Here is a 16,855-nt window from a genome sequence, read left to right on the forward strand (position 1 = left end):
GTTCTAGCTGCATATCAGTAATATGTCTTGACATTTGAAAAATTAGGGATGCCCATGCTCAGTGTCTTCAAATTTTTAGCAAAGTGCACAGCTGCATACATAGGTGATTCTGACACACAGCAGGAATCATTGCTTTGAACACACCTTGTGTCCAAGTAACATTTTGTATTTTCCTGTTTGTTGATCATGTTTGTAGTCTTTATTGTATCGTGGTCGCTTGAGCATCTGTTTGCCTTATCCCTCTCCTCTATTGTATTACTTTTTGAGAGCATAGTACTTATAAATAATAAGCACTAAGTTATTTTGTGAAATGAAGATTCATAATCCACTCATTTAATTTTGGGGACGTCAAAGACAAAAAAGTCCATTCAGTTTGGCATTTAGTAGGTCACTGGTGAGCTTGAAGAGAATGGAGTATTTTCCAGTGGGTTGGTGAGGAATTAGAGTTAGATTGCAATAGGTAAAGAAGAATGTCAAGGTTTAGATAGACTTCTCTTTTAAGAAGTTTGATATTAATATTAAAGGGACAGTAGCTTGAAGTGTTAGCAAGGCCGAGGAAAAGGTTTCTGTGTAAGCTTTAATAACAGATAACGGCTTATTTTAGGTATTGAGTGAAAATAAAATGATAGAATGCTTTTTGAGTTTCTCAGAAAGAAATGCTGTGCATAGTTTTCTGAGTTAATATATTAAGGATAATTTTATGGTCTGGTAGTTGTAGAATAGTTAAATGCTTTATAAATCAGTCTCAAATCTTAATACTGAGGCTATTTTCTTCTTGTCAAAACCTTTGCCAGAAGCACTTGAACAAAATAAAGTTTTATAAGACTGAAAATTTTTATCAATTCTTTCAGATTATGGATTTTATATTAAGGATAAGATAATTCCCCAAAAGAAAAATCCTCTTTGCATTACTCAGTATAACATTTGGAAAAATTGAAGTAATATTGGGAATAAATTGTTGCCTTCAAATATTTTGACCATATACTACTACTTTCTATCTGGTGGCATTATATATATGAAGTTATACATTTTGTTTTGTTTTGTTTTTAATAGTTCTTTTTCTGTATTCAAAAAATATTGCCATATGATATTTAAGATTTCATGTATCATGGCTTATGATACCTAATTGAGTTTTGAATTTTGGGATTTTAAAAGTTGAGTTATTAATTGTACATGAATTGTACCTACTAATAAACAGCTGGAGGAAGAAAGGGGAAAATAAGTAATCTATCAAAATTGAAGTATTAGTAAGTAGTCAATGTTTTGTGTCATTTAAACCATAAAATACCGGAATGAATTTGTCTTCTTATACCATTTCTTAAAAAAATTTTTTTTTATTAGATGATTCCTCCCAGGGGCTGTGCTTATGTCTGCATGGTTCATCGACAAGATGCATTTCGAGCTCTTCAGAAACTCAGTTCTGGATCGTATAAAATTGGGTCCAAGGTCATTAAGGTGAGATTTGGTGGAGTGGAACTTGGGGTTGGGGGGGCAGTATTTTTAATGTCTGTTATGTTAAAGTCTGAGTTTTTCACAAAAGGGTCACAAGCTCTTTTATTGGATTATTAGAATGTCTCTGTATTAAATTCTTTTTAAATGTTATGGACAAACCTCATCAGAAACTTATTGTTTCAGTTCATTGAGTTACAGAATTAGATGTAGGTAAGAATAAGTCCAATAACGAGAACTTCAATTACTTCCTTGAAATTACACTTGCACAGCTTTCTGAGTCAACTGGGGCACCATTCTATGAGCCGAACGTGTTCATTTTATAGTATTGTCTTTCATTCACTTTTCCTCCCAATATTCCTTAACTATACCTTCTAATTATATTATTGGTTTCTTTTTTTGACATGTTTTTGAAAATATAAAACAGGCCCTTCTGAAGAGATTATCAGAATATTTTTATTTTCTTCCTAGTCTTTATACTGAGAATGTTTTGAGTATCTTTCCATTACTTTCTATGATTAACTCAAAATTTGCTTTCTGTTATTTGAAGTTTATCTCATCAGTTTCTGCAACTGAATTAAAAACTTTAGAATAACTACTTTCATTAAAGTCAATATATGCTCATCTGTTTTCATTCATGGCTAAGTTTCTTGTGTAAACTAAAGTGTCCCTAGTCTCCTCTGGAATAAAAGATTTTTTCTAAAATAACGGGCCAGGTGTGGCAGCTCACACCTGCAGTCCCAGCACTTTGGGAGGCTGAGGTGGGAGGATCACTTGAGCCCAGGAGTCTAAGAACAGCCTGGGCAACATGAGACCTCATCTCTACAAAACAACGTAAAAATTAGCTGAGTGTGATGGTATGCATCTATGGTCCCAGCTGCTTGGGAGGCTGAGGTGGGAGGATCTTTTGAGCCCAGGAAGTTAAGGCTGTAGTCATGGTCATGCCACTACACTCCAGCCTGGGTGACAGAATGAGACCCTGTCTCAAAAAGTGAAGAAAAATGCTGTTCTAATCACCCCTGATGTAGTTTGACATTTTTATGGTGAAAAGTGGATTTGGATTTTCTTTGGAAGTGCATTGCACTATTAGAGTTACAATAAGAAGTAGGAATCCTTTATTGTAAATACTATGTCTAATGTAAGTTTCATTTTAAAAAACAAAACTGGTGAGGCGCAGTGGCTCACACCTGCCCAGCACTTTTGGAGGCCGAGATGGGCGGGTCACTTGAACTCAGGAGTTTTTGACAGCCTAAGCAACATGATGAAACCCCTAACTCTACTAAAAAATAAAAAAATTAGTTGGGCATGGTGTTGCCTGCCTACAGTCCCAGCTACTGCAGGGCTAAGGCAGGAATATCGCTTGAGCCCTCAAGGTCGAAGCAGTGAACCATGATTGTGCTACTGCACTCCAGCCCGGGCGACTGAGTGAAACCCTGTCTCAGACAAAGAAAAACAACTGGAAAAAAATTTTTTTGGCTACAATTAGTTTTCCAGCTCTGCTTTTCCAGCTATTTTCTAAAACCAATTTTATTGTGTTTACATTGTTTAAATAAAATTTCGAACTTTTAACCTTGTTTTTATAGTATGTGTATATAAGCTTTCTTTTTTCCTCTTCCCATTTACAATAGATCGCTTGGGCTTTAAACAAAGGTGTAAAAACAGAATACAAACAATTCTGGGATGTGGATCTTGGAGTTACATATATACCATGGGAAAAAGTTAAACTGGATGACTTGGAAGGTTTTGCAGAAGGAGGCATGATTGATCAGGAGACTGTAAATACTGGTAAGAATTTTAAGGTCTTTTTATTGTTAAAAAAAGTATGGTTAGAAGGTTGTAGCCGAAATGAATTTGGGGTGATAGCATTAACTGTGTATCCTGGATTCATCTCCCAAAAAAGAGAAAAGATACATTCCTGTGCCCTAGTGTACATGCTTAATGGGACCTATTTCATAGATGTCAAAGTATAGATTAGAAAGTGTGGAAGTCTATATAAATGTAGCATTTTTAAATGTATGAGTTTTTTTTTTTTCCGTTTTTATACTTGAGAGTTGTGTGTAGGAGGGATTTTTAAAACTAAATATTTGTGATTGCTTCAGTTTAAGTGGGAACTTGGGAAGTTTCTTTGAAACACTTTGCAGATTATTTTGAGTAGTATCCATGTTGAAAATAGCAGGAATAGAATCTTAGTTTAGGGAGGTTCAGATTCATACAATGTTAAATACTTTCTGGGATGCCTTTTACAATACCAAATGATCATCCAGCCTGCTTTTTTTTTTTTTCCCCAAAAAATTGTCTTTTTATTTTAAAAGATTTCAGTTAAAAATTGACAAAATGATTTGCAGTTATAACCAATAGGAAATCTAAACATTTGAAAAAGAACTGGAATGTATATACACACCTTTTTTCTTCACACCTTAGCTCGTTTATCAGAATTAGCTAATTTTCCGAATATTTGTTTCTCAGACCAATGCAAAATTTTGAACCATTTTTGTTTCTATTAAACTCTTCCTGTCAGGCCTACTCTTCACCCCACCCGCGCCAATGGCTGCTTATTCCAGTATCTTCACTTAGTAAATATTTTACTTTGTACTGTGTATCAGGCCTAATTTTAGGAACTGGAATTATAGCAGTGAGATAAATAGACAAAAATTCTTCCTCTTGTAGAGTGTAGCGCAGAGGTCAGCAACCTACTATCCATGGTCCAAATCCTGTTGGTAGCCTGTTCTGTAAAGTTTTATTGAAACACAGCCATGCTCACTTGTTTACCTATTTTATATTACTTTTTTTTTTTTTTGCAATAACAGTTCAACACTTGCAGCAGAGAACAAATGGCCCATAAAGCCTCAAATGCTATAAAGTTTACTAGCGCATGTTTCACACATTATCTGTGAAGAAAACAGATAAACAAAATAGATAAATAATATAGTACTTTAGTGTCAGTAAGTTCAAAGAAAAAAAATCAGGGAAGGGAGATGGGCAATGTGGGCGTGGAGGTGTTGCAGTTTTTATGTGCTTGTAGAAGATCTAATGGAGAATGAGATATTTGAAAGTGTAAGGCATGCAGCCATCTGGGGAAAGAGCATTCTATACGGAGGGAACAGCAAGTGCCATGTTTGTATTCAAAAATAAGGAGACCAGTATAGCTTGTGCAGAGTGAGTGAGGAAGGAGTAGTAGGAGATCAAGGCAGATAGGTACAGAGGGGCAAAGTCATATAAATCTTACTTACCTTACTTGATCTTTACTTTGAATGAGATGGAGAAGCATGAGAGAGGAACCATTAGAGCTTCTTTGTTCTCTTTTTGCATAGCTGTGTTTTCAGAAGGATTTCATTGTATTGGATTAATACTCTTCTAGTTGGTCTTCCTTTGTTGTATTTTGTGATTAAAAAATTGAATATGGTTAGTTCCTCTTATATCAGCCAGCCATTGAGATATACGTGTCTATTATATCCCTTCTAAGTGTTTTCTTTAGATGAAATATTTTAGTGTCTTTCCTTTGTGTCTCAAGTGTCATGGTTTTTTGAACTCCATAGTATCCTAATCAGATTATTCTGGGCAGAAGTCTAGAGTGGCACCTACAGTTTTGGGTATATCTTAAAGATGTGCCAAGGTAGATGAAGAATTTAGATGTGAAATAAATGAATACAAAGAAGAAAATGAAAAGTTGCACCTATCCAAAGGAAATCAATTTCAAATATTTTGTTTAGAGTGGGAAACTGTGAAAAGCTCAGAACCTGTTAAAGAGACGGTCCAGACAACTCAGAGCCCAACTCCAGTTGAAAAGGAGACAGTGGTCACAACCCAGGCAGAGGTTTTCCCTCCTCCTGTTGCTATGTTGCAGGTTAGTGTTGAAGTGGGTCTGTTTTTTTTTTTTTTCCTTAATGTGTTCTTTTACATTTCTGTTTTTAATCATGTATTTACTTTATCAAACCAGAATGAAAATCTCCATATCAGAATAAATGGTTGTCAGTTTTAGGGAAAAGAATATTTCTTTTAAATCTCTTGGGAAAAAAAAAAAGTCTGCTAATGCTGTGGTATCATTGTGCTAAACACATTAAAATAAAGATAAATATGGAACTATTGTTTCTGAGAACTCACAGGATTTTTTTAGATTCATGTTTTTCTGAGGAGTCAAATTGATAGAACAGTAAGTTATTTTAATGAGTTTAATCAAATACTTTTTGAAAAATTATTTTTAGAAATGATGTCATTCGTATTTAAATATGTTTATTGAACAAATATTTATTGAGTACTGGCTCTGTGACACTCTTCTAGGTATCAGTGAAAAACCCCCACAAATCTCTGCCCTTTTGGAGCTTTTATTCTCAATAGTGGTGACAGAAAATGTAAAATAAATATGATTATGAGATCCTATGGAAGGAAAAAGGTAGCATAAGGTTGATCTATTTTAAATAGAATGGTGAGGATAGACCTAATTGAGAATGAGAAATTTGAGCAATGACTTAAAAGCACTAAGGGAATTAACCATGTGGATATCTGATGAAGAACATTCTGTTCAGAGGCAACAACCAGTGCAAAGGTCCCACACCAGGAATATGTTGGTGTGGTCCAGGAGTGTTAAGTGGGCTAGAATAAAGCCAGTGAAAGGCAAGTTAGTTGAAGATAAATCTTTCTAAGGACTTTGGCTTTCACTTGGAATGAGATGAGGATGGTGGGTCTTTACATGTGATAAAAAGAGAGAGAGATGAGGAGCCATTGGAGGATTCTGAGCAGAGGAGTGACTTGATCTGGCTTACAGTTTTAAAGAATTGCACCGGTTACTACTTTGAGACTAGGCTGTAGTGAGCTTTGAGTAGGGAGACCAGTTAAAAGACAGTTGTAGCAATCCAGATGAGAGCTGGTGATGGCTCAGAATAGACTTCTGGAGTGTCTGTTGCACTGGAGGTAATGAGAAAATAGTGGAGGTAATGAGAAATGGTCAGATACTAGGTGTATTTTGAAGGTGTTGTAACTAACAGGACTTTTCCTAGTGTGATTGGATTTGGGATTATTATGAGCAAAAGCAGAGGCAAGGTTTTTAGTCCAAGAAATTGGAAAGATAGAGTTACCATTAACTGAGACTGGGAAAGACTGTGAGAAGAGTTCTTTTGGGAAGGATGACTGGAAAATCAGTTGTTTCATACGTGTTAGGTAGAAGTATCTTTTTGTCAGCACACTTGGGATGTTGAACAGACACTTGATGTAACGTGAAATTTAGAACAGAGCTAAAGCTGTGGTGCAGATGAATACTTGCGACTTGTACCTAGAGTGAGTAAAAGGTACTTATGCTAGGATTAGAAAATAAATTTATGAGAAATTTAAGCCATTCTAAAGCTGTTATTGACATGCTTCCTAATGGTGGTTAGGTTGCATAGCATAGGTGTTACTGAGTGGGAGATGGCAATTTAAAATGGAGCATAATACTCAGTTTCGAACTAGGTGACCATTAGTTTACATCACTTGAATGAAAGATCAAATTCATAATCTCCAAGTAAAAACTATCTGTTGAATAACATGGCCTTGTTTTTACCCTAAGTCGGTTCACTTGCAAGTATACAAAAAGGGGGCATAAAACCCTTTTTAATAGTGTTTGTTACCATCCTGAAAGAGAAATAGAATAATTTGCCTTTAGTTGTTCCAAGATGCAGGTGAATAAACTGATGACTGAACTTTTTTGTCTGTCCACAAAAGATTCCAGTGGCGCCAGCCGTGCCTACAGTTAGTTTAGTCCCACCAGCATTTCCTGTGTCGATGCCGGTTCCTCCTCCTGGATTTAGTCCGATTCCTCCACCTCCTTTTTTACGAGCAAGTTTTAACCCTTCACAACCACCACCTGGTAAGGAATTTTTGTTTTAATATTTGAACTCTATTTAGATTATCCTTTAAGTTGTTGTTCTTTCAGATTTAAATACCATAGAGCAGTGGTTCTGAGACCTTAGCATGCATAGGCTTGTTACAGCGCAGATTGCTGGACCCAGCCTCCACTGTTTTTGCTTTACTCGGTTTGTGGTAGGGGCCAGAGAGTTTTCTTTTCTAACTTGTTCTCAGAATGCAGATTGGTGGGAAAAGAAGCACTGGCACAGAAAAATAGAATTTCTTTAGAATAATTGAAAACCATGGCCAGGCATGGTGGCTCACATCTGTAATCCCAGCACTTAGGGAGGCCAAAGTGGGCAGATCACTTGAGGTCAGGAGTTTGAGACCAGCCTCACCAACATGGTGAAATCCCATCTGTACTAAAAATACAAAAATTAGCCAGGCGTGGTGGCTCAGGTCTGTAATTTCAGCTACTCGGGAGTCTGAGGCAGGAGAATGGTTTGAACCTGGTAGGCAGAGGTTGCAGTGAGCCAAGATCACACCACTGCGCTCCAGCCTGGGTAACAGAGCAATACTTTGTCTCAAAAAGAAAAAAAGGCAAAAAAAAAAAAAAAAAAAAAAAAAAAAAGAATTACTACTCTTAATGTAAAATTTCTGTTGCAGTTTTTATATGAAGTTCTCTAATAATTATCAGCATTTCATCAGAAAATTTGCGTTGTCCCTCCTAAGAATCAGTAGGCTACATTTAGACATTAGAAATTATATTTAAAAGGCTAATTGAATTTGTAATACTTCATTTTGACCTAATAAATTATTTTTATTCTTTAAATATGGAAGACTTCACAAATTTGTGTGTTATCCTTGCACAAGAGCCATGCTAATCTCTGTATCATCCCAATTTTAGGGTATGTGCTGCCAAAGCAAGTGCTGACCTAATAAATTACTGATAAACCAAAAAAAAGTTTCTTGAATTAGATTTTCCAGGTATAGATTACTTAAACACAACTGAATATATAGTTTAAGATAGAGGTTTTAGGCTGGGCATGGTAGCTCACACCTGTAATCCCAGCACCATGGGAGGTTGAGGTGAGAGGATTGCTTGGGTGCGGGAGTGCAAGACCAGCCCAGGCAAAGTGACACCCTGTCTGTACAAAAAATAAGAAAGTAGCCAGGCGAGGTGGTACACACCTATAGTCCCAGTTACTCAGGAGGCTTGAGCCCAGGAGGTGGAGGCCACAATGAACTGTGTTCGCACCACTACACTGCAGCCTGGGTGACAGAGTGAGACCCTGTCTCAAAAAAAAAAAAAAAAGAAAGCTTTTATTATTAGACCATGGGAGATTAGGTTAGAAGAATGATGGAGAGATACTTGTGAACTCCTGGAAGCAAGAGATCCTCCCAAAGTGCTGGGATTACATGTATGAGCCACCGTGCCCAGCCTAAAAGCTCCACCTTAAACAATGTAAGCAGTTATATGTATTTACTTTATGAGATACCCGTTTAAGTTACAGTTTTTACCTAGAAACTCTAATTCAGGAATTTTGTTATCAAGTTTATTGGGTCAAAACAATATATATATTGTTTTTCCAAATTAAAATGTATTTGAATTCATTAATTATTTGCATATTATAAGAGAAGAAATACAGTATGTTGACTTCTGTAACTTAAGTTCTTAGATGTTGGGTAGGGTTTTTAGCAAGACTAAAAAATAAATTTGTTGTCTGAGAATGGTTGTAATTTATAGGTCATGTAATTGTAAATGTTTTAAATTACAGTTTAACGTGTAATAGGAAATTGATACAGATTTTAATAACTTTATTTTAAATATTGAAAAGTTTAATTTTCTCTATTTGTGATTTCAAAATTAAATATTTCAGAAATTTTTAAGTTATTATTTCAAAAATCATAACCATATAGGCTTTATAAAGTCATTCCTTATTAATTTGTTGAAAAATCATGTATTTTTATTCTTTTCTTACTTTTAGCCACTTTTTTAAATGTACAAAAGGTATATCTTATTAAAAATATTAAATATGTGTATCATATAATTTACCACAAAACTTAGTTACAATCAGGATTGTGAGAAGAGGAACAAACCTTGAATATCAAAGTAGATTTTATAGTTTAAAATTATTTTAGTCATTATTTTCTAGTTGAATGTAATGGTAGCTTTGTATTTCAAAAAGTGCAAAGAAGCAGATTTACAGTGTGATATTTAAAGTGATTAAAAAGCTGAGCGCCATGGCATTTGCCTCTGGTCCCAGCTACTCGGGAGGCTGAAGTAGCAGGATGGTTTAAGCCAGGAGTTTGAGACCAGCCTGGGAAACATAGACTCGGTATCTAAAATTAATAATGTAATTGAAATCATTAAAAAGTCAATATTAAATAGAAGATTTGCTTCAATGCTTAAAACATAATACGTGTTATCCAAAGAAACAGAAACATTTTGATCTAGTGAGTAAACGCGCGTATGAAATAAATAAAATGGCATATATAAACAGTTTACCTGGCTCCTATTAATCTTTGATTTTACAGCACCATAGAGCATGCTACAGGACTTGAATGGGTAAATAAATAGAATGTTCTCATAAATCAGGATCTCTTTGCTTTACCTAGCTTATTAGGGATCAAATAAGGCAGCATATATAAAAGCCATTTTTAAAATAGAAAAAAAATATATAAATATGAGGTTGTAGTCCATTTTAAGAATATGAAGTTTCGTTTGTAGCTATTTGAATCTTTGATTTAAAGTAAGTAATTTTTCTTGTGCTATTTTTTGGGTTCTTTTTTTTCCATGTAGGTTTCATGCCGCCTCCAGTTCCCCCACCTGTTGTGCCACCCCCTGCAATTCCACCAGTAGTACCAACATGTAAGTTTTCTACTTTTAGAGTTTTCTTTACTCATGGTAGTGTTAGTTTCAGTGTGTCAGTTCTCACTCTTGTGAATTACTGTTAATATTTTTATTACGAAAGCTTTAAGACAAATGCATGTTAGATAATTTCTGAAATATTAATGGTAAATGATAGTTCTTATTTAAATTTGCTTGATTGTCTTAAATTGTCTTATGATTGGTTTTATTTTAGTCAAAATTCAGAGAAGGTCCTCTCATCCTATTTGTGTTTTTTGTTTTGCTATGTGTATTAAATGTCTTAATGTTAGTCCAGTCCTGCCCCAGTCCTCCCTTTTTTTTCTCCTTCGGTTTCTTTAGTGTTTATGGGTTAATGGATTTTTTTACTTCTAGTCAGTTGCATTTTTTTTTTTTTTTGAAGTGCAAATTGTTTCATCTTTGGATGGTGGGAGACCTGTGTTGCCTCCCTGTCACATTAGTTTTGAGAGCTACTTAGCTTTTTGGCCCAGTATATCCCAGACAAATCTTGTGTTTTCCTCCCTCCAATCTGAGAGTCGGCCATTTTTCCTATTGAGGTACGTACGGTATCTAGAGAATTCACTCTGGGTACTAGATTCTCATTTTGCTCTTGGGTTTTCATTGAGTCTAGGAACTTTTAGTGGACAGAACTAGAAAATGTGCATTTTGAACAGAAGAAAATGAATAAGCACTATTAACAAATTAGCTACTTTGATTATTATATTTGCCTGTGTTCTCATATACTGAAAACAGTAACATGATTGCTTTTCATTATTGTACAATACAGACATATACATAGTAGTTTGAAAGTAGTGTTACTGCCAACAAGGCTGCTGGATGAAACTAAGATTTTTCTCCCACTTTTTTTTATCCCAAAGGTGTATAACATAACTAGGGGTACATGTGCATGTATCTATAAATATTTGTTTGTTACGTGAGTAACCTATATAACAAACCTGTACATGTACCCCTGAACCTAAAAGTTTAATAAAAAAATGTATAATCAAATTACTGTTTATCAGGGTTAACTGAAATAAATCTTTTCATTTGTAGTTGTGGTGCCAGTTTCATATGTGATTTTTTTTTTTTTTTTTTTTTTTTACATTTTTATGGGATATACACTCTAGCCTACTTGGTTTTGATATCTGTATTTTCTTTACTAGAGTAGACATTTCAAAAGTAATGCAACACAACAGTAAATACAGACATTTATTCATTTCCTTTTTCCTGTCATTGGACGTTACAGAAATGCTTAATATACCCTTTTAATAATTTTTTCATTCTAGTCTACTCTTTTTGTACATTAATTCTCCAAGCTTCTAAAAAACCTTTAGTAATTTAGGGAAGACTACCTCAAAAATTAGACTTGAAGAGTGTATGTGATATATAAAGATTTTAACTTTTGATTATCTAATTCATTTTCCTTGTATTCTTAAATTTTGTCTCCCTTTCAGTGTTTACATAGCTTTAAAATTTGGCCGGGCATGGTGGCTCACGCCTGTAATCTCAGTACCTTGGGAGGCCAAGGTGGGTCAGAATTGTTTTAAGAAAACCTAGAAGTAGGAATTAGTGGCCGGGCGTGGTGGCTCAAGCCTGTAATCCCAGCACTTTGGGAGGCCTAGGCAGGTAGATCACCTGAGATCAGGAGTTCAAGACCAACCTGGCCATCATGGTGAAACCCTGTCTCCACTAAAAATACAAAAATTAGCCGGGTGTGGTGGCTCACGCCTGTAATCCCAGCTACTCGGGAGGCTGAGGCAGGAGAATCACTTGCTGAGATCACGCTACTGCACTCTAACCTGGCCAACCCAGCGAGACTCCATCTCAAAAAAAAGGATAGGTTTAAAAGTGTTTCTTTTTGTTATTGTTGGTTCATTAGGAAGAATTGTTTATTCTTTCTGAAAATTAGACAAAGTGTTGAGAAGTCATTTCTGAATTCACTATTCACAGAGGGTAACGAGAGCCCACCTCCCAATTTTTTCCTACTTCACTAATTTTGGAAAATATGCAGTCAATTAATGGAAAAAGAGAAATAGTTGTGTGCCAGATGCTATCCCAGTTGCCTTTGCTGTCTCATTTAATTCTCTTAATTCTCATACATGACCACAGATGGTTTTATTTTTGTAGCTCTTGTATGCTAACAGTTTTTCCCGGGTAATCTAGAGTTACATATGAAGATAAAACAATTCCTAAGTTCTACAAGTATGATTTTACAGTGTTCTAAGTGACATAAATTGTACTAAAAATTTTAATTGTGTAATTATTTTATATTCCTCTGGTTGTGGTTTTTAATATGTGTGACAAATGCCCTTAGGGATATCTCTACCCATTCTTTAAGATGGAAAGTTTATAGCTTCATATTTGTAGTCCACCTTATGTATTCTCATCTGATGAGTTTCTACCTTCATTTGATAAAAGGTAATGTTAAATGAATGTTAGGACCTTAGTACATTGTAATTGCAGGGGGATTGGGCAGATTTTCATACTCATACATTTCAGTCTGCACTAGTCAGTTCTGTATGTTTAGACATTCACTTATCTGGCATTCCTAGAAAATTATTAATTTTTTTGTTACTAGAATTTACTTTTTTTTGAGTGCTGGTCTTAACATTTTTGGTGAAATATTTTTGAAAATTGTTAGTTTTCCCTATTTTTGGATAAAGCTTTCTAAATGTAATTTAGCCTCTTCATGATGACTCATTTTGTCATTTGAGCATTGGTTATTATATATAGTGTGCTTAGTAATACAGAGATGCCATTATAAATTAAATACTCAAACTGCCAGAAAACTTAGCACGTGAATTGACTCATTAAATCTGAAATATGTTTTTCTCCTCTTTAAACAGCTTTAGTGCAGCCGTCATTATCCATGACCCCGGAAACTGTGAAAGATGTTGGGTTTGGTAGCCTTGTTATACCGGGTGGCTCTGTTGCCAGCAATCTTGCTACTTCCGCTCTGCCAGCTGGAAATGTTTTTAATGCTCCAACTAAACAGGCAGAGCCTGAAGAAAAAGTACCTCATCTGATAGACCACCAGATTTCTTCTGGTGAAAACACCAGATCAGGTAAATAATAAAATTTAAAAAAAATTAAGTCTAAGCTAGGTTGCCCCTCTGTATTTGTTGTTTAATTCTGGGGTAGCATGCATTTGTAACCACTTCAATCTACAAATGCTGAAATATTGCACTTTTTAAAAAAGAGATCACTATGTGCTAAAATTTCTATTTGAAAAAAGTGGCCTTCTGTTCAGGATAATCTGGATTTCAGTTCCATTAAGACCCTCACACCACCACCCCTTTTTTTTGTCTTATGGGGACTACTTCAATGTGTTGTCAAAATAATATTACACAAAATCTGTATACTTACTGGAAGATAAAAATGAACAAGTATTGGGTGTAAATAACTTCTACCAGGAACTTACTTCTAATAGGTATTATCCAGCTAGCTCTAGAAGATAAATATGGTGTTTGAAAGCAGTAAGTCCTTTTTCTGTAGTCTCACTGTTGGTACATTAAGAATTATGGTTTAGAGGCACTTGACCTTGATGCCTGTTTGAGTCTCTTCCAAATGTGCTTTCCTTTCTTTTCTTTCCTGTCCTAAAGCCTTTTAAATCTCCACTTGTGTTCTTAAAAAAAAAAAAAAAAAGAATTATGGTTTAGAAAGGTTTTTATTAAAGGTGGAAAATCAGTATAATACCTGACATTTTTGTTTAACTTAAAAAGATTTCATGTAGTAGCTAATGTACCTTGATTACTGGGGGATACAAGTAGCTGATTAAGCTAAAATTATTGGAAACTTTTGACTGTTATTTTGAGTTTTCTCTTTTCTTTTTTTTTAGTGATTCCAAATGATATTTCAAGTAATGCTGCAATTTTAGGAGGACAGCCACCAAATGTGACAAGCAATTCTGGAATTCTGGGAGTCCAAAGACCAAATGTATCAAGTAATTCTGAAATTCTTGGGGTCCGGCCATCTAATGTTTCCAGTAGTTCTGGGATTATTGGAGCCCAACCACCAAATATTCTAAATAACTCTGGAATATTGGGAATACAGCCACCCAGTGTGTCAAGTGGTTCTGGACTTTTGGGAGTGCTACCCCCAAATATACCTAACAATTCTGGACTTGTAGGAGTACAGCCACCAAATGTTCCAAATACTTCTGGACTTCTGGGAACACAGCCACCAGCTGGACCTCAAAACTTACCCCCTTTAAGTATCCCTAATCAAAGGATGCCTACAATGCCAATGTTAGACATTCGTCCAGGACTAATACCACAGGCACCTGGGCCAAGATTCCCTTTAATACAGCCTGGAATTCCACCCCAGCGGGGAATCCCACCCCCATCGGTACTTGATTCAGCTCTTCATCCACCACCCCGTGGACCTTTTCCTCCAGGAGATATTTTTAGTCAGCCAGAAAGACCTTTTTTAGCTCCTGGAAGACAAAGCATAGACAATGTTGCTAACCCAGAAAAAAGGATACCACTTGGGAATGATAACATTCAACAGGAAGGAGATAGAGATTACCGGTTTCCTCCTATAGAAACCAGGGAAAGCATTAGTAGACCTCCCCCTGTGGATGTTAGAGATGTGGTTGGGCGGCCTATAGATCCAAGAGAAGGTCCTGGACGGCCTCCACTAGATGGTAGGGATCATTTTGGAAGACCTCCTGTAGATATAAGAGAGAATCTTGTGAGGCCAGGTATAGATCATCTTGGTCGAAGAGACCACTTTGGCTTTAATCCTGAGAAGCCCTGGGGGCATAGAGGAGATTTTGATGAGAGAGAGCATCGGGTTCTACCGGTCTATGGTGGTCCAAAAGGCTTACATGAAGAAAGAGGTAGATTTCGGTCTGGAAACTATCGATTTGATCCTAGAAGTGGTCCTTGGAACCGAGGATTTGGACAAGAAGTTCACAGAGATTTTGATGACCGCAGAAGACCCTGGGAGAGGCAAAGGGACAGGGATGACAGAGATTTTGATTTCTGCAGAGAAATGAACGGAAATCGTCTTGGACGAGACAGAATTCAAAACACTTGGGTTCCCCCTCCTCATGCTCGGGTTTTTGATTATTTTGAAGGGGCCACTTCTCAACGAAAAGGTGATAATGTGCCTCAGGTTAATGGTGAAAATACAGAGAGACATGCTCAGCCACCACCTATACCAGTACAGAATGATCCTGAACTTTATGAAAAACTGACATCTTCAAATGAAATAAACAAGGAGAAGAGTGACACAGTTGCTGATATAGAAAGTGAACCAGTGGTAGAAAGCACAGAAACTGAGGGGACATAATCATCACTCAGTAGGTAAAAGATACCTTTTGTAAAGTTGTCATCTCTCTGTAATAGATAATGGCTGACTGGACCATAGTTGTTCACTTTTGTCTGCCAGAATTAAGTTAATCTGATGTTCATGTTCACCTTTCTCTTAAAATAATTGTACAACTGACTTGTATAGACATTGTTCTTAATATGAACATGGTAGGTAAACTTTTTTTTTTATTTTTCTGATAAAATATAAATGTTGGCCCCAGATTCTTTTAACGTCAAGGAAATGAATAACAGCTTGTCAGAGACTTCCTATGGAAGAAAGAATTTTTTAGATAACTATCATTAGGTTGGATATGGTAATAGATATATTTCAGAATAGCAAGTCGTGGTATATCTTATCCATATCTTTAGGCTGCTGCAGAATTTTAAGGTTATAGATAAAGCTGTGATATTTTATGCAAAGACTGGCTCTAGGTATTTGAGGAGCACAATACAGAGATTTTAAAAAGTGATTTTGTAAAATCTACACTATGGTCTCTGTTTCTCCAAAGTAAGTGTTTGTGATTTGTTCCTCATACTGCAGTGAGTAAAAAAGACACAAGAAAACAACAACGTAAATATTAAAGTACGTTTCAATGTTGGGTGAATTTTGTTTTTAGATGCCAATAAAACTTATTTGTTTGATAACAGTGTTCTAGGAATTGTATTTTTTTAACCTATAAATTCTTAAAACCTTGAATTATTACTAGCATGTGCTTATATTTTGCAAAAGCTTTCTATCGTAACAACAATGAAGAACTCTGTGGTGGAAAAAGCATGTACTTTGATATAAAAATCATGCAGCCTCCTCAGTATGTGTATGATATCTGTGTATGTTTATTGTGGAAGTCGTGTAGCTTTTTTCTGTTTCTCTGTATGTCCGTCTTCATGCACATACAGAGAAAATAGAAAGTTGAAAAAGTTTGGATAATAAAATATTCTTTAAAATCTGGTAGAAAATTGGAGAATGTGGGTAATTAACATGGGTTATAGTTAAAGCTCTTAGTCTTGATGAAGGTAAAATAAGAGATACTATAAAAGAGATACATTGGTAGTTTGGCAGTTCTATTTTTAATACAGATAAGCAGGAAGCCAGTTTTAGCATGGAGCCAAATTTCACATAAATGCTTGCATTGCTTTGTTTCACACTATATTTGCCATTCTGCATAGGTAGTACTGACACTAAAGTACTCACTGGTCACGTGCCTGGAGTTAATTTCTTAATTACACAAAATGTGTAGTGGCGCTGGTGGACTTAAAGACATTAGTATGTATACCAGGAACAAAATACCCATTATGTGTTTTGTAGGACTCTGGATAACACTGTAGCCTCCAAGGTAAACTGAGTAGGAAAAAATTGGGGGTTGGCTTCCTGTTTGTTTTTGCTTTTAATTTTTATTTGCTGTTT

The 16,855-nt window shown here is 35.6% G+C and overlaps 1 protein-coding gene and 1 pseudogene across 20 annotated transcripts in view; one reads left to right on the top strand and one right to left on the bottom strand.

The window, feature by feature from the left end:
- The window catches only part of SCAF8 (SR-related CTD associated factor 8), a 227,423-nt gene that overhangs the window by 84,046 nt on the left and 126,522 nt on the right, over nt 1–16,855 (top strand). For 14 of the 20 annotated variants that reach the window (XR_013416254.1, XR_013416258.1, XR_013416255.1 and 11 more), the window contains 7 exons: nt 1,342–1,455; nt 3,078–3,234; nt 5,160–5,293; nt 7,144–7,288; nt 10,070–10,138; nt 12,982–13,200; nt 13,974–15,444. Coding sequence is in view for 10 of the 20 variants with exons in the window: in XM_015137097.3 (XP_014992583.2) it covers nt 1,342–1,455; nt 3,078–3,234; nt 5,160–5,293; nt 7,144–7,288; nt 10,070–10,138; nt 12,982–13,200; nt 13,974–15,430 (2,295 nt within the window). In the remaining 10 variants the exon portion in view is untranslated. Of the gene's footprint in view, nt 1–1,341; nt 1,456–3,077; nt 3,235–5,159; nt 5,294–7,143; nt 7,289–10,069; nt 10,139–12,981; nt 13,201–13,973; nt 16,096–16,855 lie in introns of those variants that run through there. The other 6 variants (XM_015137096.3, XM_015137098.3, XM_015137100.3 and 3 more) reach the window with 1 other exon arrangement.
- Nucleotides 8,094–8,193, bottom strand: LOC114677822 (U6 spliceosomal RNA; annotated as a pseudogene).

The sequence above is a fragment of the Macaca mulatta genome, chromosome 4, assembly GCF_049350105.2.
Source record: "Macaca mulatta isolate MMU2019108-1 chromosome 4, T2T-MMU8v2.0, whole genome shotgun sequence".
NCBI classification, from domain to species: domain Eukaryota; kingdom Metazoa; phylum Chordata; class Mammalia; order Primates; family Cercopithecidae; genus Macaca; species Macaca mulatta.